This window comes from Neofelis nebulosa, chromosome 1, assembly GCF_028018385.1.
Source record: "Neofelis nebulosa isolate mNeoNeb1 chromosome 1, mNeoNeb1.pri, whole genome shotgun sequence".
In the NCBI taxonomy this organism is placed as follows: domain Eukaryota; kingdom Metazoa; phylum Chordata; class Mammalia; order Carnivora; family Felidae; genus Neofelis; species Neofelis nebulosa.
In genome coordinates this window covers 160358945-160384458 of record NC_080782.1, presented here as the reverse complement: position 1 = coordinate 160384458, position 25514 = coordinate 160358945, and the positions used below count along the sequence as shown (strand labels likewise).

The window sequence follows — 25514 nt, the reverse complement described above, 5'->3', positions numbered from 1 at the left end:
ATCACATGTCCTCACCTGAGGACTTGCAAATAGGCACCCCCAGACTGGACCGGTTAGAAGCAGGACTTACAGGAAAAGCACAAAACTCGTCTGTGGACTTCATGGTCATGGTAAGGGCGCCATCACACAAGCCCACCAAGGGACTCTGGACTCTGGCAACTTGGACATACTGTGTACAATGAGGACCTGTTAGGACTCTTTCAAGTGCACCAGTGAAGAGAAAACTAAGCCACAAGCCTAGGAGAATAGAGATGCAAAACCTTTCTCCCCCCAGGGGCAATGTAAATGATCTCATGCTATACAAAAGCCAATGACCTCTGCTAGCATTAAAAACTTTACCAGTTTTCTGCCTCATTGATCAGTCTCATCCCAGAAGTGGACTCCTGCTTCATTGGCTCTATACACACCATTTGCCTGCATTCTCCTTGGAAGCAGCTTCCTACCTACCAGAACCCTGACGTGTGTCTCCATGTCATGGCACGTATTGAAATGTAAGTGAATGATGTTTCCATTTCATTTTGAACATTATGCTGATGCCTCCCTCCTGGCTCTGCATCTCCACTGAGAAGACTGTTTAGCTGAGTTTACTTTGTGTGTGTGTGTGTGTGTGTGTGTGTATACATATATATGTATATATGTTCTTTATCACTGTGTAGGGCTCCCTAGTGTGGATGGAATGCTTTGTTTATCCATTTGAGGGACATTTTGTTTGCTTTCAGTGGTTTGGCTATTACACATTACCCTGCAGTGAACATTTGTGCTCAGTGTTTTGTGGGATTTTAAGTTTCAATTCTCTGGGATAAATAAATGTCCAGGAACCTGACCGCTAGCTTGTAGGGTTTATGTTCAGCTATCAAACTGTCTTGCCAGAGTGGCTGTGCTATTTACATTCCCACCAGCAATGCATGAGAGAGCCGCCTCTTTCCAACATTTTATCTTTTCACTGTATTAGTTGAACTAGCTCTTCTAACAGGCAGGGAGTGATTACTCAGTCAGTTGTCATTTGTATTTACCTCATGGCTAGCGATGTAGAACATTTTCTCATGTGCTTATGCCACCTGTATGTTGTCTTTGCTGAAATGTTTCTTCATGTATTTTGTCCATTTCCCATTTGGAAAATGTTTTCCTTATTATTTTTTGTTATTTTTTGTTGCATTCTGAATTTTTTTATACTGTGTAGATACAAGTTCTTTTTGTCACATGTGTGGTTTGCAAACATGTTCGTCTAGTGTATAGCTTGCATTTTTATCATATTAACAGGATATTTTTTTAATGTTTACTAGTTTTTTTGAGAGAGAGACAGAGTGCAAGTGGGGGAGGGGCAGAAAGAGAGGGAGACACAGAACCTGAAGCAGGCTCCAGGCTCTGAGCTGTCAGCACAGAGACTGATGTAGGGTTCGAACACATGAACAAGGAGATCTTGACCTGAGTTAAAGTCGGACACTTAATGGACTGAGCCACTCAGGTGCCCCTACATTATTTTCAATATAATTTACATTATAGTATCATCATTATAATTATAATAATTATATTTATTATTTATATAATTAATAAAATTATAATATATGTTATATTGTTAGCTAACAAACAGGGTCTTTAAAAGAGCAAAATGTTCTCTCTCTCTGACCCTCCCCCGTTCATGTTCTGTCTCTCTCTGTCTCAAAAATAAATAAACGTTAAAAAAATTTTCAAAAATGGGGAACCTGGGTGACTCAGTCGGTTAAGCATCCGACTTCGGCTCAGGTCATGATCTTGCGGTTCTTGAGTTCAAGCCCCGGGTCGGGCTCTGTGCTGACAGCTCAGAGCCTGGAGCCTGTTTCAGATTCTGTGTCTCCATCTCTCTCTCTGACCCTCCCCCATTCATGTTCTGTCTCTCTCTGTCTCAAAAATAAATAAACGTTAAAAAAAATTAAAAAAAAGAGCAAAATGTTTAAATCTTGATAAAGTCCAATTCACCATGTATTTTAGTTTCTGAATCTTGCTTTATTGCAATGTGTAAAAATGCACTAAGTTTAAGCCAATGGATAAATATCCATAATGCACTTTCTTACAGTTTCTAGGGTAGAAATCCAACAAGGGCACCAGTGTGGTCACGTTCTGGGGAGACTCATCTTCTTGGCTTGCGGATGGCCACCTTCTGGCTTTGTGCTCACATGACCTCTCTCTGTATGTGTGCATGGAGAGAGTGTGCCAGCTCTCTGGCATCTCTCCTTGTAAGCATGCTAACCTCATCATGAGGGTCCTAAACTTGTGACCTAACATAACCTCATTATCTTCCAAGGCCCCACATGCAAGTTTATGGGGATAGAACTGGAAAATTGTGAATGGGGTGGGAGCATAGTGTAGTCCATAGCATGTTTCTTGGTGGACTTCTTGAGGTTTCAACTCTTTGGTATTTACGCATTTTCTTAGATCATTAGGTTCATATCTTTTGTCAAATTTGGCAAATCAGCCATGATTTCCTGAAACAATTTTTTTTTTATTTTTCTCTTGAAAAATATTTTTAGTCCCTACTTTTTTATATTTTCTCTTTCTGAGACTCCTGTGACATAAATATTAGTTTTATTCTTTGTGTTGTCTGTGTGTATGTTTGTATTTTAAAAATTGTAGTCATTATCCTTTTCAGTTGTAATTGTCCATTATGTACTTCTTTACACCTTTCTTCCTTTCCTGAGACTTATTCTCATTTGTTTCAAACACTTTTGTAATTGCTTGCCAAAGCATGTTTTTAATGATGTCTCCTTTCAAATCCATTGGGAATCCTAACTCTAGGTCATCATTGGCTTTGGGGGTCTGTGAATTGTGTGACATATTAAAGATGACATTTCTCTGGGGTTTATTTGGCGAGTGTTCTTAATTATTCACCTTTCATATTTAGGGTGTGTCATAAGACTCTGGATGTTCTTAAATCCGGTGTGTTAGCAAGTGGTGGGTCAATAAGACTGTGACTACCAAATGTAGCCCCAGTTCTGTGCCTAAACCAGAAGGAGCACAGTGAGCCCTGGCCAGACACAGCTGGGAAGATACAGGGCAGCAACCTGTGTGGAAAGTCACATCATCATGGCTTTCTTCTCTACAGGCAACGATGAGTGCATCGGGTAGCTAAAACACATTGTTTGCCAAATGTATTTCCAAAGATGGAAGGATAAGTACTTGTAAAGACCAAAAGTCTGGTTGACAGTGGGAATTATTGAGGAAAAGTGTGTTGTGTGTGTTGAGGGCATTTGAGAAGTTTAGTTTATTCTAGTAGAAGTAGGTAATGATGGGTTTTAATGGGATGGTTGTCGTTGATGTTGGGCTTGCTCAAAACTTACATCCAATTGGCTCCTCTTACTGGTGTCTTTAGCCTAAATATCATCCCTCCCAAGACCTGCCAAAGGGAGCCAGGTCAGATAGAGGAGTGAGCCCTGAACTGGTGTGCTGACTTGTATGAGACATGACACATCCACTCTAGCCACACTTCCTGAATGCCTGCTTGGGAATGAACTTTGCCTCATGCCCACACCACAGTGGAGTCACAGAGGAACATGCTGGTGGTCAGCTCATCTGGCAACCTCAAGGCCAGTCCCTCCCTCTCTCTGCATAAACTTGGGACAGGAGTGGGGTCCTCTGACATTCACCTTGGCACTCCATAGGAGATGTGGAACATTCACTATTAATCACAGGACCCGGGGTCTCATGTTCTTCCTTCAGGCATACACCCAAGACCATTCCCATCCCTAGTCCAGCCTTTTCTGGGGAGCATGCCCCATGTGCCTGTTTCCTGACAGGTTAATTCTTCCTCTCTTTAGGCAAAACCAGCATCTTCACTTACACTGGAGAACACAGCAACACAGAATGGCTGCAATAAGTTGACTTTTCAGATCACCCCAATTAGACAGGATGAGGGGAATATCCTTGTACCTCCCAATGTATGGATCAGTCATTTCAACCCAAATATCTCCCTACCAGAACTTTCCCCAATATTCCATCAGTCTGGCCCCAAAGATGGGGGAGCTCATTCATTATGGGCTAAGTAAAACATATCTTTGGGAAGTTTTTTTGTTTTTGTTTTTTGTTTTTTCCAAAATTAACCCTGACCCTTTCTTGCAAGGAGTCATTTTCCTGAAATGGAAGTGACGTCTATAACCACTTCTCAAAGTCAGATACTTCAGCTCCACATGGGAAACCTGAAGATGAGTTCAGCTTGTTCGTGCTGCACGCCCCTCGGTGTGGCAGCAATGGGAGGACCGGACTGCAGGGTGGAGGACCGGAGGGGCTGAGACAGGTACAGTTGAGCAATGGCCCCAATAGACTCACCAGAAACAGGGTTGTGAGTGTGTCACAGGACAGTGAAGCTGAAGGTGGACCATGATTGCATTGTAGAAACCTTTGTAGACATCTTCTTTCTTCTCTGAAAATGGAGAATGCACTGTGGAGTTATACAAATCCATAGAGATGTTCCCCTTCAGCAAATGGCTCACGAACCGTGAGATCATGACCTGAAGCCGACGTCGGACGCTTAACCGACAGAACCACCCAGGTGCCCCTAAAATGTAAACATCATTAATCACAATCCACTGTGATTCATTTTAGGAATGCATGGGTGGTTCACAATTCACAGGTAAAACAATTTTATAAATCATACTTAAAAAGATGAAGGGTAAATAGCATACGATCATCTCTATAGATGCAGACAAAGCATTTGACAAAATACATCATCTGTTCATTTTAACAACTCAACAAAGTGGGTTTAGAAAGTATATACCTTGGGGCACCTGGGTGGCTCAGTCAGTTAAGCATCCGACTTTGGCTCAGGTCATGATCTCACAGTTCGTGAGTTCGAGCCCCACATCAGGCTCTGTGCTGACAGCTCAGAGCCTGGAGCCTGCTTCACATTCTGTGTCTCCCTCTCTCTCGGCCCCTTCCCTGCTCATGTTCTCTCTCTGTCTCAAAAATAAATAAACATTAAAAAAATTAAAAAAAAAAGAAAGTATATACCTCAACATGAAAAAGGATAAAAATAAAACATGCTAACATACTCAATGGTGACAAAGTGAAAACCTTTCCTCTATGATCAGGAAGGAAGTACAGATATCAACTTTCACCATCTTTGTTCAACATAATACAAAAAGTGGTAAACATAGCAATAGGATAAGAAAAAAAAAAAAAAAGAAAAGTCATCCAACATGGTAAGGGAGAATGAAAACTTACTATTTGCAGATGATATGATACTATATACAAAACCTTAATTAATCTACCAAGAAACCACTGGAATTGAAAATTAATTCAATAAAGTTATACAATACACAATTATTATGCAGGAGTCTGTTCATTTCTATATTCGTGATGATGTAGCAAAAAGATAAAAAATCCCACCTACAATTGCTCCAAAAAGAAATTATAGCTGAAGACTTCCATAATCTGAGACATCCAAATCCAAAAGATATAGAGAACCCCATCAAATTCAACAAAACAAGCCAAAATCAAATACATATTGTAATACAATTTGTAAAATATAGAGATACTAAAAACATCTTGAAAGTAGAAGAAAAAAGAAATCCAAATTCTAAGGAAAGACAAATGATGTTAACAGCAGACGTCCCCCACAGAAACCAAGCCAGCCGAAAGGAGTGGCATGATATATTCAACACACTGAATGGGAGAAATGTGTAGCTGAGAATACTCTATACATGAAGGCTGTCATTCAGAATAGCAGAGATACATAGTTTCCCTGACAAACAACACTATATTCGTTCATGACCATTAAACCAGACCTTCAAGAAATAGTAAAAGGGAATTCTTTGAGTGAGAAAGACAAAAACAACAAAGACTAGAAGGAAAAAGAGAAAATCTCCGTAAGCAATGACAAAACAAACATGGCAGTAAATTAATAACTGTCAATAGTCACTCTGAATGTAGACTACATGCTCCAATCAAGAGACATAGGGTGTCAGAATGCATAAGGAAAACAACACCCGTGAATATGCTGCCTTTAAGAGAATCACTTTATACCTAAAGACACCTGCACACTGGAAGTGAAGGGATGGAGAGATATTTATCATGAAAATGGATGTCAAAAGAAAGCCAGAGGAGCAATACTTACATTAGAGAAACTAGATTTTAAACCAAAGGCTAACAAGAGATGAATAAGGTCGCTCTATCATAATAAAGAGGTCTAATTAACAAAAAGATCTAACAATTGTAAATATTTATGCCCAAATTGGAACACTCAAATACACAGAACAGTAACAAATACACAGGAAGTCATTAATAGTATTAACAGATGTTAATGCCACAATTACAGCTGTGGACAAATAATCTAAGCAGAAATCAACAAGGTAATACTTGCTATGAAAGACACACTGGACCAGATGGATTTAGCTGATATAGTCAGAACTATCCATATTAAAGAAGCAGACTACACAGTCTTTTCAAGTGCATATGGGACATTCTCCAGGGAGGATCACATACTAGGTCACAAATAAGGTCTCAATAAGTGCAAAAAGATTTAGATAATACTATGATTATTTTCTAACCACAATGCTATGAAACTGGAAGTCAGCCACAATATTTTTTTTGGAAAACCACAAATACGTGAATGTTAACATACTGCTAAAGAATAAATGGGCCAAATTAGAAATTTAAAAACATAATGAAAAATATATGGAAAGAAATAATAATGAGAACACAGCAGTCTAAAACCTTTGGGGGACACCTGGGTGGCTCAGTCGATTGAGCATCTGACTTCGGCTCAAGTCATGATCTCACAGTTCATGGGTTCGAGCCTCGCATCAGGCTCTGTGCTGACCACTTGCTCAGAGCCTGGAGCCTGCTTCAGATTCTGTGTCTCCTTGTCTCTCTGCCCCTCCCCCGCTCATGCTTTGGCTCACTCTGTTTCTCAAAAAAACTAAATAAATGTAAAAAAAAAATAAACCTTTGGGATGCAGCAAAAGCAGTCACAAGAATGAATGATGAGTTGAGGTGCCTGGGTGGCTCAGTTGGTTAAGAATCTGACTTCAGATCAGGTTGTGATCTTGCTGTTCATGAGTTTGAGCCCTGCATCTGGTTCTCTGCTGCCAAGCTCAGAGCCTGGAGTCTGCTTCAGATTCTACGTCTCCCTCTATCTCTGTCCCTCCCCTACTCACTCCTCTGTCTCTCTCTCAAAAGTAAATAAGCATTACATTTTTTTTTTAATTTTTTTTTTTAATTTTTTTTAACGTTTTTTATTTATTTTTGGGACAGAGAGAGACAGAGCATGAACGGGGGAGGGGCAGAGAGAGAGGGAGACACAGAATCGGAAACAGGCTCCAGGCTCCGAGCCATCAGCCCAGAGCCCGACGCGGGGCTCGAACTCACGGACCGCGAGATCGTGACCTGGCTGAAGTCGGACGCTTAACCGACTGCGCCACCCAGGCGCCCCGCATTACATTTTTTTTTAAAAAAGAATGAATGATGAGTGATTTTAGCATCTTTCCATGTGTTTGTTAGCTATCTCTATATCTTCTTCAGAAAATGGCTATTACTGCCTTGTGACCATTTTTAAGTTGATTATTTGTTTTTTGGTGTTCATTTTTATAGGTTTTTTTTTAATCCATTTTGGATACTAACCCTTTATCAGGTATGATGTTGGCAATGACTTCTCCCATTCTAAAGGTTGCCTTTTAGTTTTGTTGATAATTTAGTTCACTGCGCAGAAACATTTTATATACATGAATTCCCAATACTCTATTTTTTTTATTTCTCTAGCAAAAGAGACATGTCTATTATGACGTTGCTTCCAGAGGGGAAGATGGCGGTGTGGGAGGACACTGGGCTTACCACGTGCTGCTGATCGCTGAGATTCCACCCACATCTGCCTAAATAACCCAGAAACTGCCAAAAGACTAGCAGAACGGACTCTCCGGAGCCAAGTATAGACAAGAGGCCCACGGAAGAGGGTAGGAAGGGCAGAGAGGTGGTTCGCAATACACGGATTGGCGGGAGGGAGCCAGGGCAGTGGAGGGGCAGCCCGCCCTGCAAGGCAGAGCCCCCGAATTCTGGCTTGCAAAAGTGGAGGGGCTGGACTATGTGAGTTCTGACAGCCAGTGGGACTTAGCATCTGGAATGTTAAAAGTCAACAGCTCTGCTCTCAGAGAGGAGGGAGGGTGAGAGGACTCCAGGAGGGAGAGTTGTTGAGCCCAGGAAGACAGAGCTCAGCTCAGCAGGGAACAAAGGCACTGGCAAGTGCAATTTCCCTCTCCCATCCCCCAGCTGAAATTCCAAAGGGAACCAGTTTCCATCACTGAACTTGCTTGCAGCGGGCAAATGCCCAATGTTGTGCTTCTATGGATCCATCTCTCTCACTGGCCTGTCTCCCTCATGGTGCTCTAGGGCCCCTCCCACAGGGGACCACCGGTGGCAAAGCTAGCTAAGCCTGACCCTCCAGCCCCTGTGCACCTCGCAGATCCACCCCTTCTAATACGCCCTTGGCCAGTTCCCATCGAAGCAGCACCACAAGCCTGGCAGTGTGGATGTAGCCCAGACAAGGGCCACACTACTCCACAGTGAGTACTGCCCCTGGGAGAGGGGAAGATAAGATACACACAAGTCTGACTGTGGCCCAAGCAGTGGGCTGGGGGCAGACATCGGGTCTGACTGTGGCCCTGCCCACCAACACAAGTGACTCCAGACAGCACAGGGGAAGTGGCTGCAGTTTGGAGTCACCTCAGGGACTACCCAAAATGATGAAACGGAAGAATTCTTCTCAAAAGAAACCCCAGGAAGTAGCCACAGCTAATGAATTGATCAAAAGCGATTTAAGCAATATAACGAAAAAATAATTTAGAACAATAGTCATAAAATTAATCGCTGGCACTGAAAAAAGCATAGAGGACAGCAAAGAATCTATTGCTACAGAGATCAAGGGACTAAGAAATAGTCAGAAGGAGCTAAACAATACTATAAATGAGGTGCAAAATAAAATAGAGGTGGCCATAGCACGGATTGAAGAGGCAGAGGGGACAATAGGTGAATTAGAAGAGATAATTATGGAAAAAGAGAAAGCTGAGAAAAAGACAGATAAAAAAAATCCAGAAGTATGAGGGGAGAATTAGAGCACTAAGTGATGCAATCAAATGGAACAATATCCATATCAAAGGAATTCCAGAAGAAGAAGAAGAGAGCTACCCCAGGTAGCTTCCTCACAGCTCCAGGGGAAAGTGGGGAGTAAAGGTGCTCCCTCCTGTATCTTCTAGTGCCTTCTCCTAGCAGGCTCCAGGCCTGGCCCCTTCCTGAATGTTCATACCTACTTCACTCAGGGAGTGGAGTGATCCAGGACTGCCTGGAAGCACCTCAGTGCCAGGCAGTGCCAAGAGCTCCCTGATGGGTGTGAGATTCTAATTACCACCTCGTGGCTGGAGGCCGTTGCCCTCCTCAGCCCTGTGAGCAGTGGCTCCTCTTCTAACCCAGGTAATTTTCCTTGTAAAGGTTGGGTTGTGCCCCGCCACCCACGTGGTCTTAGGCTGAGCCACAAAATCTGTGGGGTGCTGGCCCTGGGAGGGCACGGGCCTACTACTGGGCCTTCTAGGGACAATTCCTGGATCTGTGCACAGCAAACCCCAATAATGCGAGAGGTTATGGGTCATCTCAGAGGGTTGTTGCCATGCTCAAATAAGCAAACGTGGGGCGCCTGGGTGGCTCAGTCGGTTAAGCGGCCGACTTCGGCTTAGGTCATGATCTGCCGGTCTGGAGTTCGAGCCCCGCGTTGGGCTCTGTGCTGACAGCTCAGAGCCTGGAGCCTGTTTCAGAGTCTGTGTCTCCCTCTCTCTGACCCTCCCCCGTTCATGCTCTGTCTCTCTCTGTCTCAAAAATAAATAAACATTAAAAAAAATCAAATAAGCAAACGTATGCAAACTTTTACTTTTCACGTAAGTTGTTATGGACTAAAATGCTGCCACAGGGTTAATACTGTAAATGCTAGCTGTCGCTATTGTTGGATTTTAAATTGTAATTTTCTTAGGTCCAAGTTGCCCCAAAGCAGCCAGAAGACCTCCTGAGCATGCTGTCCAGAGCCACATGATGGAGCATCTTGCCTTCAGTCCCTAACACCCCTGGGGGCAGGCAGGGGACAGGCTGTTACAGTCAGTATACAGGTGAAGAAGCTGAGGCTCGTGCAGGGGGTGTCCTCATCCCCAGGGGACGCTGCTCAGGCCCTTCCAGCCTGCCTGAGTGACCCTGACATCTACCTATGCAGCTTCTGTGTGAGGGGCTGGAGGGGGTGCAGGTGTACAAATCCCACCACTCCCTTGCTCCCTCCAGGACTTTCAGGCTCTGAAGCCAAATAAAGCACCAAAGCTCTCTCAGAGCCTGTGGCCTGGACAAGGGATACCAAACAGAGTTTCTCCTCTCCCAAATCCAGAGGGCTGGTGTCTATGGGAAAATCCCTAACTCTGCTCACCAAGTAGCTGCAGGTACACACACAGCTAACCTGACTCAGCCACCCCATGGTCGAGTGGACAGACACTGCATACAGCCCACACTGACCCCTGCTGCGTGCTGACTCTGCCACTGTGAGCGGAGCCCACGGAAGGCCAGCCCTCATCAGCAGTACCCTTCCTCCCTTGAGGAGGTACCAGTCCTGGGTGGGCAGAGGGCCCAACGGGGCACCTGTCTCCTCCTCTACAGTCCATAGGCCCCACCTGGAACACGCCCAGACCCACCTGGGCAGGCTTGATCGCCACTGTGTTCCCAGCAGCCAGGCAGTCAGCCGTCTTCCAGGAGAGCATCAGCAGGGGATAGTTCCAGGGTATGACGATGCCACAGACCCTGTGGTACAAAGAAGTGGGTCTTTGTCTCTCCATTCGGCCTGGGTGCCAGACTGCACCTGCCAGCTGCTTCGTCTCCCCAAGCCTGACCCCTTTTCCACTCCAAGCATCTTGATATGGTGCCCAAGGTCCCCCTGAGAGAGCTCATCCCTGGCCTTCCAGTCCCTGATGGGGCAGTATGTCCGGCGTGGCAATAGCCCCTCTTCCTGGCAGGGCACAATGCCAGGGAACATGGTTTCTCATTGCAACTGTCAGACCTGCCTAAGGACAGTCCAGTCGGGCATGACACCAGGCAGTGAGGGGTTGACAGCAGGCAGGGCCAGGGAGAAGGACAGGGATCACCCAGGTGGGCAGAGAGAATATGGGAGAGAGTTGGAAATGGGTGGGCCAGGAGGAAGTCAGCGAGAGTCCTCTTGGGTGAGGCCAGGGTGTAGTTCCATAGAGAAAAGGAAGCAGTCAGCTGAGAAGGCCTAACAAGGCTTGTCTGCTCTGCATTAAGAGATTGTACCCAGCATCTCTGTGCCCTCTTGGTCCCAGACAAAGCCTCTGGGTGAGCAATGTCTCCATCAAAGGGAAGCCCCTCATGGTCCTGGGGGGCCTAATGATGACACATGTGGTCCCAGCAGCCTGCTTTCCCCTGACTCCTGTAAAACACAGGGCACTGTCTTTATCAGTGTCAGACAATTAATGAGGCCATCCACACAGAATTGCTCAGGCTACCTAGCTTGATTTCTTCATCATATTAATGATCATAATCACCACAGAATGTTTCCCAAAAGATGACTTAGCTGAACCCAGGAAGGGGGAAGAGCGTGTGTGAAGGCTGAGGTTAGGACAATCTGGGGACCAGCACACCATCCTGGGAACAACAGGGTATACTCAGGGGTTTGGAGAGCCACTCCCCACCCCATGTACACCCAGCAGACCCAACAGGATGAGAAAGCAGAGGAAGCACGGTGAGAGTGTCTAGAGAAGAGGGTGAGGTCATCAGGATTGTGGGGGCTCCAAAGGAGAATGGACATAGGAAGTCCCACTGTCATGGCTGAACTGTACTCCCCAAAATTCACAGTTGAAATCCTAACTCCAGAACGTCCTTATTTGGAAATTAGGCCATCCCAGATGTAATTAGGTAAGACGAGGTCATACTGAAATAGGGTGTGTACCTAACCCAATAGGACTGATGTCCTTCAAAAAACAGCCATGTGAACAGACAGACATGCACAAGGAGGACACCAAGTGAACATGAGGGCAGAGATTGGGGAACACCCAAGACTGCCAGTAAGCCACCAGAAGCTGGGGGAGACGCCTGGAGCAGATTCTCCCACATACCCTCAGAAGAAACCAACACTCTGACACCTGAATCTGGAACTTCCAGCCCCAGAATGCTAAGGCAACAAATGTGTGTTGCTTGAGTCTCTTAGTTTCAGTACTTTGTTATGGCAACTCTAGCAGACACATAAACCCGCCCATATAGGGACAACTTTCCCAGTCCCCCAACTCCTGGGAGGTTCTGCATTAGTATCCTCCTCAGTCTGATGGGGACAGACTCCTCGGGAGGCATCTGCAAGAGCAGTGACCATGCATTTCCTGTGGCTGTCAGCCAGGTGGCCCCTGGTCCCCCTGCCCAGCCCTTCTCAGGCCTGCGCCCAAGGAAAGGGCTCCAAGCACATGGGCTATGCAGGGCTCTCACTCTACACTCTGACACCTGGGCAGGGGAGTTCCTTGTTGTGGGGCCTGTCCTGGTGCACTGTCTACATATTGTGTCCTCTGGGGGACAGGCTGGGTGGGGAGCCCTGCCCTGAGTCAGTGCCACATCCCACCCAGGCTGCCCCCTCTCTGGGAGCTACAGGACAGGGTTTTCCTGTATCCACAGCCCACTCTCCCAACAGGGGCTGCTCTCACCAGCAGACCTATCCTTCAGGACCTGGTGTGGTCATCTGTACTCATTTCTCTCAATGCAAATGACATCTGAACACATTCTCCTTCTGACACCCCCCCCACATTCCCAAAGAAGCTGAGTGCCCTTGAACACAATCCACAGGGATGTGAGGTCCCTGCTGGTGGATCCCAGAGGCCCCATGTTGTAAGGGGCACAGGGTAGGTGGGAATGCTTGCTGGGTGCTGACCACACTGGGCCTCTGGTGCACATTTGGTGATTTTAGAGGGCATTCGTCAGTGTGCTTCCCTCACACGAGTTTCTCCTGGAGCTGTTCCACGTGGTCCTCATAGCTCTCACTGTCCCATGCCTTCACACAGCCACACGCCATGCCCTGGTTAGGAGGCCGCAGAGTTCAGCATGGGTTGTGCAGGGGTTTGCTGTCAAGGCCCCAGAACAGCTTCTGTGAGTGCTTTTGGGTTTGTCTCCTTGAGCACCTGTGCCAGTGAGTCACCATAGTTGTGCCTGTGGCAGGGTACATTTGGAGACTGAAAAGTCACTGCCAAGTTGCCTTTCACAAAGGTGGACCCTCTGCTTCTCCCACCCCCCACAAGCAGTGTGAGGAGACTTCTCTCTCCCTAGGCCTTGGGACCATCTGATGGTGAGGCATAGCCCCTCACGTCTGGGTTTAACATCATTTCCCCAATTCCTACTTTTTTCTATGTTGATTGGGCAGGTGCCTGTCTACTGTTGAGCACTAGTTCCCATCCTTTGTCTATTTCTCTATTATTTTTACACTGCTCCTTGGTGCCCTGTAGTTCTTAATTTTATGCATATTCATTATTATAATCTTTGCACATAAAATTTTTCAGGTGTGCCCTCTGTTTCCCACTATGTCGCTGACTGATACACGGCTATTGTGGGGCTTAAGTAAAATTATACTCATAAGGTCATTGAAACAGTGCTTGGCACGGAGCAGGTACTTTAAATGTGAAAGCTGTCTTATTTGCTAGGATATAAGTCCCCCGAGGGCAGGCAATGCCATCAGTTTTGGTCATCGTTGTATATCCTGCGCCTGAAATGTATGGCATTTAGTAATCGGTGAATAAATAGTGTTTGATAGATGCGGAAAAAGGGGATGAACACTCACACTACAAATGGCGCAAAAAGTGCCTAGTGTGTGGTGAGTCTTTGCCTGGCGCTGTGATTCACCCAATAGGCTCCTTCCTGGTCAAGGCCAGGTTGTGGCTTGCTCTGGCCTGGTTGATGGGGATGGTGGAGCCCTGGAAGAAGCAAGGGGAGTCACTGGTAGGGGGCTCCATTGCTGCCTTCCCCTTTCCCCCTGGGCAGCCAGACTGTGCTTGGGGCTCAGAAAGGAACAGGGTCTTGTCTCCATCCTGAAATCTCCATGACCGAGACAGGTAGGAGACCCAAACCTTCCAGACAGAGGTATCTGAGGACTTCAGGTCCAGGTGGAGAAGGCAGCCATGAGGGGCAAGGTGCCTCCTGCACTGAGCCTGGCAAAATCCTCAGACAAGAAGCTGGTCTGGGTACAGGTAAGGCCTCTGGTTTTGAAACTGGTGCAGAGAAGGGAGGAGTTGGGGGGCCAAGCTGTCTCTGGAGGCTGTGCTGGCCCAGGAGGCCCCAGCTGGGGGTTGGCTCCAGCCAACAGTGATGCAGCAGCAGCAGGAGAAACAGATGTTAGGCCTGCCATAATACATGCACCTCTCAGCCCCATGGAGAGGATAAGAGGCATGGAGCCCATTCTGGCAGACCCCAGTGAACTTGTTGGTGATGGATATCTCTGGGGAAGGGTTGACCCATCCCTGCCTCTGGTGGGAAAACCTCTGAAAATGGCTCCCAAGGTCACATCCTGATCCCTAGTATCCAGGAGCTGTGGGCTACCCCTTCCGCAAACATGCAGAATGGCACAGTTGACCTGAGGATAGGGAGACGATGCAGATAACCCCAGCATGGCCTCAGGAGCCTCCATAAAGTCAGAGTTTTCTCCAGTTTAAGAGACTCAGAAGGACGCCAAACCTGAGAAAGGCAAGGGGATTGGGGGGCCAGAGCGAGGTCAGAGCAGGGCCTGCAATAGCCTCGGCCAGCAACCAGCAAGGACCTGGACCTTCAGTCGTACAACAACAGGAGCTGATTTCTGCCAACACCTGAACAGGCCTACAGGCAGGGTTTCCCCAGACCTCCAGATAAAGCCCAGCCTGGTTATACCTTGACACTGACCTTGTGAAATCCTGGCATGGAACCTAGCCAAGCCTGCCTGAATTTCCCATCTGCAGAAATGAGAGCTGATGGGTTGTTTTAAACCAATAAACTGGGGTCATCTGTTATGCAGCATGTAGGCTAACACACTGCCCTAGTTTCCTGCTGACCCCAGCCTGCCTGTGTGAGCTCTCACTTGGTGGGCAAGAGCTTCAGTCCCACGTGAATTTTGTCACACCAGCAAGCAAAGTAGTGGAAGGTCTGGATGGACATGACCAGGTGGGTCTTCAGGGCAAGTGTGTAGGCAGCATCTGCATCCAGAGCCTTGATGGTGGCCAGCTCTTCCTTATGCTCTTCCATGAGGTCCGCCAATGAGGTCAAGGGGTGGGGGAGGGGAGGGAGATTGGCTCAGGATGCGACCAGCCTTGCCTATTCTTTCAGGGCCCTTCGTCAATGAACAAGGGGCTCTGGCCTGCACAGCTAGCTCTGCCACACTCAGATGTGCTGACCTCAGTTTCCTGATCTATGAAATGGGACAGTAAGGTTTACTTTGCTGGATGGCTATGAGGATGATGCCCTTCTGTCCCTCTCTCCTCTCCTCTCTTTTCCTTTCTTCCTTTGTAAAATATGGATGGAGTAACTATTTTATAACGCACGTGATTCTGCAAAGCAGTCCCTCTGCCTCTGTAATAAGGAGGTCACCATCCAAAAAGGCCACCCTCTCTGTCTCTGGACAGCCTTGACCAGGGGACAGCATGTCCAGCTCAAGCACCAGCAGATCCAGTGGAGTGAGCCCCCAAGGATGGCATCTGTCGGGAGGTAGAGGGGGGATGATGGGAGAGATTCAAGGGAAGGTTCGTCTACACAGGCCTCCTGAAGTGTGAGCTCTATGAAATCCAGTTGCCCTCCTGTGATTCCGGTGGGTGTGCTTCTGTGGACAGCCTAGGAATTAGGACTGTGCCCCCTTCTCTGATATAACGGAGCCCAAAAAGCAGAGTGCCCAGGGGACAGGGTGTCCAGAGGAAGGTGGAGGCCACAGACCCAGAGCAGCTCTCAAACTTGTGCATGGGGGAGCTCTGGCCCAGAGATAAGTCTGGGACCAAAGACTGCTGACCAGCTCCTCTCTGCATTCAGCCATGGCATGGCCTAAACACCCCAAGTACACACTCACACTCCCTGGGAAGCCAACCCTAATTCCTGCCCACTCCTCACCAATAACATATCCCTCCAGTGTCCTGATAGCATCCTCTACCTTTCTTCAAACCTTGCATGACTGTTACAGATATTCACTTAGTTGAGCATTCCAGTATTATTTGCTTCTCCCTGAGGCCTGGGACAGGATTTGGTCCCCTGCTCCCTACTGGATCTGCTACACCCACGGGGCACACAGTCAGTATGTAGCATAAGGCTTGTGAGTGAAACTGTGGGCTGGACAGACACAAGCAATCTAGTGGCGTAGCCACACGGTTACCTCACACACAGTGACACACCCAGGTAATTTTCTAGTTAAGAATAGCAAAGGTGTAAATCACTTTTTGAGAAGCTTTATAGACCAAATAAGAAAAACACCATGTTGTGGCACTTCAAAGACCAGGGTTCTATCAACTAGAAAAACAGATGTGTCACAGGTATAAATCTGTATTATAAACAAGCCAAAGTTGGTCTTTGTGTATTGGCCTCTAGTTGTTCAAGTCTTCACTGCAGGGTGAGACCTGTCAGCTTAAATGCTTGCTGGATACCCATTTATGTCTCCAATTATTTTAAATGTAGTCCAAACAAGCAGACTTTAGCTGTTTAAAGTCTTCTTGCTTTGCATCACCCACTTGACAGCTATTATCGTTGGGAGAGATGGACTATGCATTTACAGCTGCTGCCTTCCCAGACCTCTGACCCAAAGATCACTGCTCTGCTGCTGAATAACTTTGCGAGGACTCGGGAGCCCGCCCTGTCTGATCACCCAACCTCCAAAAGTTCCTTTGCACCCTTCCCATTTTGAGTAGAGACCACCCCACTACCGTCTCTGGATGGTCTCCCACTAAGGGGATGTCGCATCCTGAAGCCTGTTGCGTGTTTCTACTTCTCATAGTCCTATCTTTTCCCTCGATCAGCCCCAAATACCTCCAATTCTTCCAGACAATGTCACTTGCACGTGATGTGGCCATCTCATAAAGCCCTGAAGTAACTATCACCTGAGCACACCATTCGGGAGGCTCAACGAGAACTGAGTAGGATTGTTCACTGTCAACTTTGTTGAGCTGTACCTTTGCCTCCAGCATCCTGTCTACAGAAAGCACCAGGGGGGAAGGCATTGAAGCAACCACCATCATCCCAGAGGTCCTCAGGACAGTCATGAGGAATGGCAAGTGTGGGGTGCCACACAGGCTCAGCCTCACTCCCATCAACCTGGGCCACCACCAGATTCTTGTCTGTGAACCTAAGGAAGTGTCTAAACAAAAGGTGACAGCTTCCTACAGACTCTGCCACCAGCTCTTGGTGGCCCCACTCTGGCAGCTGTGGACACTGGCCTCTAGGTTCCTGAGAGGATCTATCTTCTCCTTCAATGGTTCTTGGGGCCTGTCTCGTGACTTTCTCTAACCACTTTTCTGGATTTTTCTTCCTAGTATCTCTCACAATTGCATAATGTCTCAACCCTCTAATGTATTCTGTATTCCATAATATGTATCCATGGTGGTCTAGTTTCCTCATTGAACCAGGGGCTGCTCCCTTCTGAGCCAGCAATGGGCGAACCTCCACCATGGGGACTGGGAGGTCGAATGAGGCAGCAAGGCCAGCACCCTGCTTGTTACCACAGGCACGGTACACCCTCCCTGCCCAAGGGCCCAGCACCCAGGCAACCCTGTCCACACAGCTTCCCTTCAGGGATTCCCCAAACAGGCCTCAAAGTGGTAGCAGCTCATGTTTCTGCCTGACGATCCCCTTGTTTGTGTCCCCACACCCGGTCTACCCCTTTGTCAATTATTTTCTTTAAACTCCCTTCAACTGACCCATTTGAGCGTGCTGTTTTTTGCAGCCCCTGAGGGATGCTATACGTAGGGCAAAACGGAAAACTGAGTAGGCACCTGTAGGAGTAAGTGTTGTTTCAGGTAGGTGTGTGTTTGTGTGTGTGTGCGTGCGTGTGTGTGTGTGAGTATGATATGCGCATACTGGGTCATGACATGAAAAGGTCAAGGTCCAGAAAATCTGACAAACATGGGATTCAAGGAAGAGTTCCCAACAGTGGGGTGTCACATATTCAAGAAGGGAACGCCCATGCTGAGATTATTGTTGACACGTGGAGGGGGAAGGAATGGCTTCATTTCTTGCATGGGGATGTTAGCTCTGGTCCCAGTCTCTGAAGCAGGCTCCAGACCTTTGGAATCCTCCCTCCTCCCAGCTCCAGCTCCCCTCTGGGCCATTCCTGTGGAGGGAGTGTAAACTGACTGCAACCATTCTGTGTGCAAGTAGAGGCTCCCTAAGCCAGGATCCCAGACAACAAGTGGAGTAGATGAGAGAGGAGGCCTTGGAGGGGGAAGGTGGAGGGAGAGCAGGAGGGAGTGCAGGAAGTGTACTCACACATCCATCCGTTGGGTTGACGGTCTCCTAGGTCTTGGCACCCCAAACACATCCCCAGTGAAGAGCTGTGGGCATCTGGAGGGTCAGCTTTTTCACCACCTTTTCCACCTGGGAAGGGAATTTTTGCACAGATTCAGTGCAGTGTGGAGTCTTCACAAGGTGCATTAGTGACAGATATGAACCCACAGAGAGACACAGGAAACACAAACAGATATCCACTCATGCACACACGTGCACGCACACACACACACAGAGCCAAGGGGCCAGGGCTCAAGGCCCCTTGGCCTTGTCAGGTCTCTTTAGCCAAATCCAGTCCTGCTGCCCTCCTTATCCCAGGGAGATATTATGTAGGCAGCGGTGGCAGCTGAGCAATAAGAAGCGATGATGAGCATGGAATCTGAGGTCAGGCTGCTTGGGCTGCAACCCCTGTCCTGCCACTTACCCGCTGTGTGATCTCAGACTGGTTGCTAGGCATCTGCAAGTAGGAAGTGCCAGTTGGCAGACAGACACTTGTGAGTCACCAGACATGACACCAACTCCATCGCTCACTTCCCTGTAGACCTGAAATTCCAGACGGAATGGCATCCTCTGAAACACCATCTGTCTCCTGAAATCTGTTCATCAGTCATCTGACCACAATCCTAAGGCCAACCTGGTATCCATCCTGGCCACCTACACTTTCTTCATCAGCTTTTGATCCAAACAAACTATCCCAAATTTAATTCCTATAGCAGCTCGTAGCCTGCCAAGACACCTCAGGATGATTTTTCAAGAGTTTCTTTTAAAAATATGCTTGCAGGGGTGCTTGGGTGATCTCAAGATTCGGGAGTTCGCACCCTGCATTGGGCTCTCCACGGTCCACACAGAATCTACTTCAGATACTCTGCCACCTGCCTCTTTGTCCCTCCCCACATACTCTCTCTCTCTAAAAATTGAATACAACACTTAAAAATTAAAAATAAGTTTGCAATTATACCATCACACTTCCATATATGCAAGTTGAATGTATAAGATCACTTGTTTCCCTTATTGGGAAAATGTTCTCAATTACTCATTCTCTGTCTCTTTCTCTCCTTCTCTTTCCATATAGCTACCTCCCTCTCTCCCTTTCTCTCTTTCTTTTGACATTTCAACAAAAAGAATTTAATGCATGCAGTTGGTTGCACAGGTGATGAAAGAGCTGAGAAGCTATGAGTCAAACCAGAGATTAATAACAGCAGGAAGCCCCTGCCATTACTAGACTAAAAGGACAAATGGAGGAAGTGGTGGTCCCAGAACTAGGGTTTAGGGTCCGCCAGCAAAACTAGAATACTGGAAGGGTGATCTGGCGGAGGCTGGAGCCACAGCAGCAAGGAGGAAACTGCTTGGAAAAAACACCATAGGACACAGAGGGTAGGAAGTACTCTGTAAATGCCAGTTCTTAATATCCTACTCTCATATCTTTGGGGGTCAGACTTTGTCCCATAGACAACAATTTCCTCTGTTGCATTTGCCTAACTGTGCTGGCAGCCTCAGGCTATCAGAGTTACCAGGGAGAGTTTGGGATATTGAAGGTGGGCTCTTGAGTGCCCTGGATTCTGGGATGCTCAGTTTTTCCCCATGTGTCATTGAGATCACGGATGTGAGTGTTTGAGAGGTCTGCAGGGCCAAGCCCACGTGGAGGGGCCCAGGACTCACAGAGTCAATGATGCACTCGCTCTCTTTGTTGTCCCCTTGTAGCTTCCTCACTAATAGTTGGATGAAGTCCCCCAAAGGTTGTTGCCACATAAACATCCTCATTTTCTAATTCCAGTTCATAACACATCTCCTTCATTTCCTCAACCAGTCTGGAGAAAAGAAGATGGGAAAGTGGGTGCATGGAAGAGGCTTGGCAGACCTGCATCATTCTAGCGGCAGAGGTTATGGTGCCAAACATTTATCCAGAAGGAAACTTCATCTCCACAACCAAACTGTCGGTGTTAATCTTGAACTGGGGTTAAGAGCCCAGTCCATGGATTCACAAGGCCCTAGTTTCAACCTATGGCTCCACTACTTACTAATACATGACCTTGAACAAGTGGAAAACTCCGAGCTTTAGTTTCTTCACCTGCAAAACTGCAATAATAGCTCCTCTACTATTTTCTGATAAGTAAATGAGATAATCTACATTTTGAGAATAATCAATAGGAGATTAAGAATAGACACTGAAAGATATGTTAAAAGAATGAAAAGGTTGACACTCCTCAGCGGCTCAGGAGGTTAAGAGTTCAACTCTTGATTTAGGCTCAGGTCATGATCCCAGGGTCATGGCATAGAGCTCCACACTGAGTTCTGCACTGAGCGTGGAGCCTGCTTAAAATTCTGTTTCTCCCCCTCCACCCCTCTCCTCCAATCTCTCATTCTCTCACTCTCTAAAAAATAATAATAATAAAAAGAATGAAAAGGCAAACCACAGATTAGGGGAAAATATTTCCAAATAAAATACCTAATAAAGGAGTTTTACTCAGAATATATAAAGATGTCTCAACTTTCAATACTAAGAAAAAAACAAACAATCCAAGTAAAAATGGGCAAAAGATTGAACCGATCCTTTGCCAAAGAAGAAATGCAGATGGAAAAGGCATATGAAAATATGTTCAACATCACAAGTTATTAGGGAAATGCAAATTAAAATGACAATGGGATATGTCTACACAATTACCACAATATCTAAAATTAAAGTCTGACTATATGTATCACTGGTAAAGATACAGAGCAACTGATCTCTCACACACTTCTGGTGGGATTGTTTAAAATGGTACTTTGGGGGGCGCCTGGGTGGCTCAGTCGGTGAAGCCTCCGACTTCAGCTCAGGTCACGATCTCACTGTCCTTGAGTTCGAGCCCCGCGTCGGGCTCTGGGCTGATGGCTCAGAGCCTGGAGCCTGCTTCCGATTCTGTGTCTCCCTCTCTCTCTGCCCCTCCCCCGTTCATGCTCTGTCTCTCTCTGTCTCAAAAATAAATAAACCTTAAAAAAAAAATTTAAATGGTACTTTGGAAACCATGCTGTGGAGCAGTTTGGCAGTTTCCTAAAAATTAAACATGTACTTCCCATTTCACTCCCAGATATCTACTCAAGAGAAGTAAAAACCTACCTACAGAAAGAAAATGGTAGAGTAGGAAACTCCAAAGATCCATTCCTCCACATAAACAGGTATTGAACTGGCATAATTGTCCTGAATCAAATGTTCTGGAACTCTACGAGTAAGTCAAACATTTCAAACACCCAGGGAAGAAGATGATGAAGAGGCTGGTAAATGTTAGCAAATTTCAGCATTTGGTGGGGTGTTACTCCCCATCCTCCTGGTAGGAGGCATTGGGGGAAGCTGAACTTGCTCCTGGTACAGCTTTCTGGAGCCAGGGTGGGCAGTAAGGACCTTCCCCTCCCTACATCTAGATTGTGTGTTCTTCGGGCCGATGCTCCTTTTGATCACTGAGGGGCCAGCACAAAAACTGGCAGCCACAGTTTTAACCCTCAAAGACTGGAGAAGCTCCCAGGAGATTTAAAAAGGCAGTACTTTCCCCCTGCTCTTTTGGGAGTCTGACATTTAAGAAAACTGTTTTTAGGCCACTGGCTGATCACAGAGATAACAGAAAGTAAACTTCAATTACTACATACAATGAGGAATTGACACTTTACAAAAAAAGAAAAGAAAAGAAAAGAAAGAACAAGTTTGGAAAAGTCACAAATGGATAAACTCAACCCTTCACAAGCAAGACTTAGCAATCACCGAAGGCTGAGAGGATTACTTTTTCAGAATTACACGACACTCAAAATGTCCAGTTTTGAACAAAAAATAGTAAAACACACAAAGAAACAGGCAAATACAGCTGATTTTCAGGAAAAATGTAAGAATTTAGAAACAATCATCCTCTAGGAAGACTAAATATTAGACTTATTTGTCAAAGATGCTAAATCAACTCTCTTAAAGATGTACAATGAATTTAAAGGAAACCTTGGACAAAGAACTAAAGGGAATAAGGAAAATAATGTAAGAAAAACATGAGAATATCAATAAAGACATAGGAAATTTAATAATAAACCAAACAAATTCTCAAGCTGAGTACAATAGCTACAACTAAACACTCAGTAGAGAGGTTCAGTATCAGATTTGAGCAAGCAGAAGAAAGGATTGGTGAACTTGAAATTATCCAGTCTGAAGAGAAGAAGGAAAAAAAGGATGAATAAAAATGAACAGTCTGTGGGACATCATCAAAGTCATCAACATTCTCATTTTAGGAGTTCCAAAGAAGAGGAGAGATAGAAAGGGCAGATAAAATATTTGAAGAAATCACGTTCCAAAAGTTCTCAAGTCTGAGGAAATACATGAATGTATACATCCAAGAAGATCAATCAATTCCAAGGAGGATAAACTCGAAGAGATTTACACCATGACACATTTTACAGTCAACTTGTTGAAACCCAAAGAAGGAATTTAGAAAGCAGGAAGAGAAAACTAATTCATCACCTACAAAGGATCCTCCCTAAAATGAAGAGCTGATTTCCCTTGGGGTGCCTGGGTGGCTCAGACGCTTGAGCACTGAGTCTGGCCCAGGTCAGGATCTCATGGCTGTGGATTTGAGCCCCATATCAGGATCTGCATTGACAGTGTAGAGCCTGCTTGAGATTCTGTCTCTTTCCCTCTCTCTCTGCCCCTCTCCCACTACCAGTTTCTCTCAAAAATAAAATTTTAAGAACGTTTAAAAAGTTATTAATACAAAAAAAAAGGAGCACTAAAGAGAATTTCTTGGGCTAAAATGAAAGGACACTAAAGAGTATAACTCCAAGTCATAAGAAAAAAGGTAAGGTTACCATAAGAACACTGGTAAAGGTAACCACAGGGGTAAATATGAAAGCCAGTATTAGTGTACTTTTGGTATCGTTTGCAACTTCTCTCTTTTTCCTATATAATAGCCAAATGCAGAACACAATTATTTTAAATCAATATTAATGGCTATGAAATGCATAAAGATTAATCTGTGACAACACTAGTTGGGGTAGGAATAGAGACATACAGGATCAGAGTATACACTATTGAAACTAAATCAGCATTATGTAAATTACACTCTTATATGTTAATTGTAATAACTTTTAAAAAAAGGAATCAAAGTGGTATAGTACCCAGAAAAGGGAGGGCAGTAATAAAGAAACTGAGGAACAGAAAGCATAAAAGATGTACTAAAAACAAACAGGTAAAGAGAAGTAAATCCTTCTTTATTACCAAACTTGTTAAATGAAAATATAACCCTCTTATTAAAACATAAATTGAAATGTGGGATAAAATACATCCTCCATCCAGATGCTAGACATTCACTTTAGATGTAAGTACACACAACAAATTGAAAGTAAAAAGATGGAAAATGTATCTCATGCAAAGAGTAACCAAAAGACAGCTGGGTTTCTATATTACTATCAGAAAAAAATAGACTTTAGGGGCGCCTGGGTGGCTCAGTCGGTTGAGCATCTGACTTCGACTCACGTCATGCTCTCGGGATCCATGAGTTCGAGTCCCACTCGGGCTCTGTGCTGACAGCTCGGAGACTGGAGCTTGGAGCCTGGAGCCTGCTTCAGATTCTGTGTGTGTCTCTCTGCGCCCCTCCCCCACTCATGCTCGTGCTCTCTCTCTCTTTCTGTCAAAAATAAATAAATATTAAACATATTTTTAAAAAGGAAAAAGAAAAAAATAGACTCTAAATCAAAACAGGTTATGAGAAACAGAGACTATTAATAAAATGTTCAACACAACAAAAGGATATAACAATTATAAACATACAGGCACCAACAACACAGCCCCCAATATATATATATAGCAAAACCTGAAGGAGAAATAAACTTTTCTACAAGAGTAGTTGGAGACTAAAATTGCCTAACTTTCAATAATGGATGCAACAACCAGAGAGATGAGAAATAAAGAAACAGAGGAATTAAACAATGCTATAAACCAATTGTATACATACAGAACCAACATATACAGAATACTCAACCCAAGAAGAGAAGAATTCACATTCTTCTCAAGAAAACATGGAATATTCTCCAGGATACTATTTGTTAGGCTATACAATAAGTCTTTTTGCTGTGGTTTTTTTATTTGTTTGTTTATTTTTCTGAGAGAGAGAGAGAGAGAGAGAGAGAGAGAGAGAGCAGGGAAGGAGCAGAGAGAGAGACACACACAGAATCTGTAAAAGGCTCCAGGCTCTGAGCTGTCAGCACAGAGCCCGACATGGTGCTCAAAGCCACCAATCGAGTGATCATGACCTGAGCCAAAGTGACATGCCTAACCACCTGAACCACCCAGGTTCCCCAGGCTACACAATAAGTCTTAATACATTTTAAAAGATTCCAAACTTATACAACATCTTTTCTGATCTCAGTGGAACACAGCTAGAAATCAGTTGCCAAAGAAAAATTGGAAAATTCACAAATAGGTAGACATTGAATGGCACATGCTTAAACAACCAATGGGTGAAAGAAGAAATCACAAGGAAAATGAAAATGCCTTTAGTCAAAGACAAACAAAAACACAACATACCAAAACTCATGGGCTTAACAAAGGTAGTGCAGGGAAATCTGTATCTGTAAATGCATACACTGAAAAAGATCTCAAGTCAATACCGTAATTGTACATCTTAAGGAATTTTTTAAAAGGGTAACCTAAACTCAAAACTAGTAGAAGGAAGGAAATAATAAAGATTAGAGCAGATACAGATAAAAGAGAGAATAAGAGGACAATACAGAAAATCACTGAAACCAAAGTTGGTTCCTTGAAAAAAAAATCAACAAAACTGACAAACAGGACTGACCAAAAAAAGAAAAACAGAAAAATACTTAAATTACTAGAATCAGAAATGAAAGTGATTATACCAATTATACATAAATAAAAAGGATAAGAGAATACTGTGATAAATTATACACCAAAAATTTGATTACCTAGGTGAAATGGACAAATTGCTAGAAACATGCAATCAACATAAACTAACTCATGAAGAAGTAAAAAATCTGAATAGACCCATAAATAGTAAAGAGATTAAATCAATAATCACAAA

The 25514-nt window shown here is 45.2% G+C and overlaps 1 protein-coding gene across 3 annotated transcripts in view; it reads right to left on the bottom strand.

Annotated features, from left to right (window-relative positions):
- Positions 1–1984: 1984 nt before the first annotated feature.
- LOC131506651 (cytosolic 10-formyltetrahydrofolate dehydrogenase-like) overlaps positions 1985–25514 on the bottom strand; it is a 39174-nt gene continuing 15644 nt past the window's right edge. The window contains exons 3-6 of one of the 3 annotated variants that reach the window (XR_009259099.1): positions 23951–24097; positions 18454–18561; positions 10680–10785; positions 1985–4393 (exon numbers count right to left, since the gene is read on the bottom strand). Coding sequence is in view for 1 of the 3 variants with exons in the window: in XM_058720499.1 (XP_058576482.1) it covers positions 4322–4393; positions 10680–10785; positions 13873–13982 (288 nt within the window). In the remaining 2 variants the exon portion in view is untranslated. Of the gene's footprint in view, positions 4394–10679; positions 10786–13872; positions 14099–18453; positions 18562–18895; positions 19107–23950; positions 24098–25514 lie in introns of those variants that run through there. The other 2 variants (XR_009259109.1, XM_058720499.1) reach the window with 2 other exon arrangements.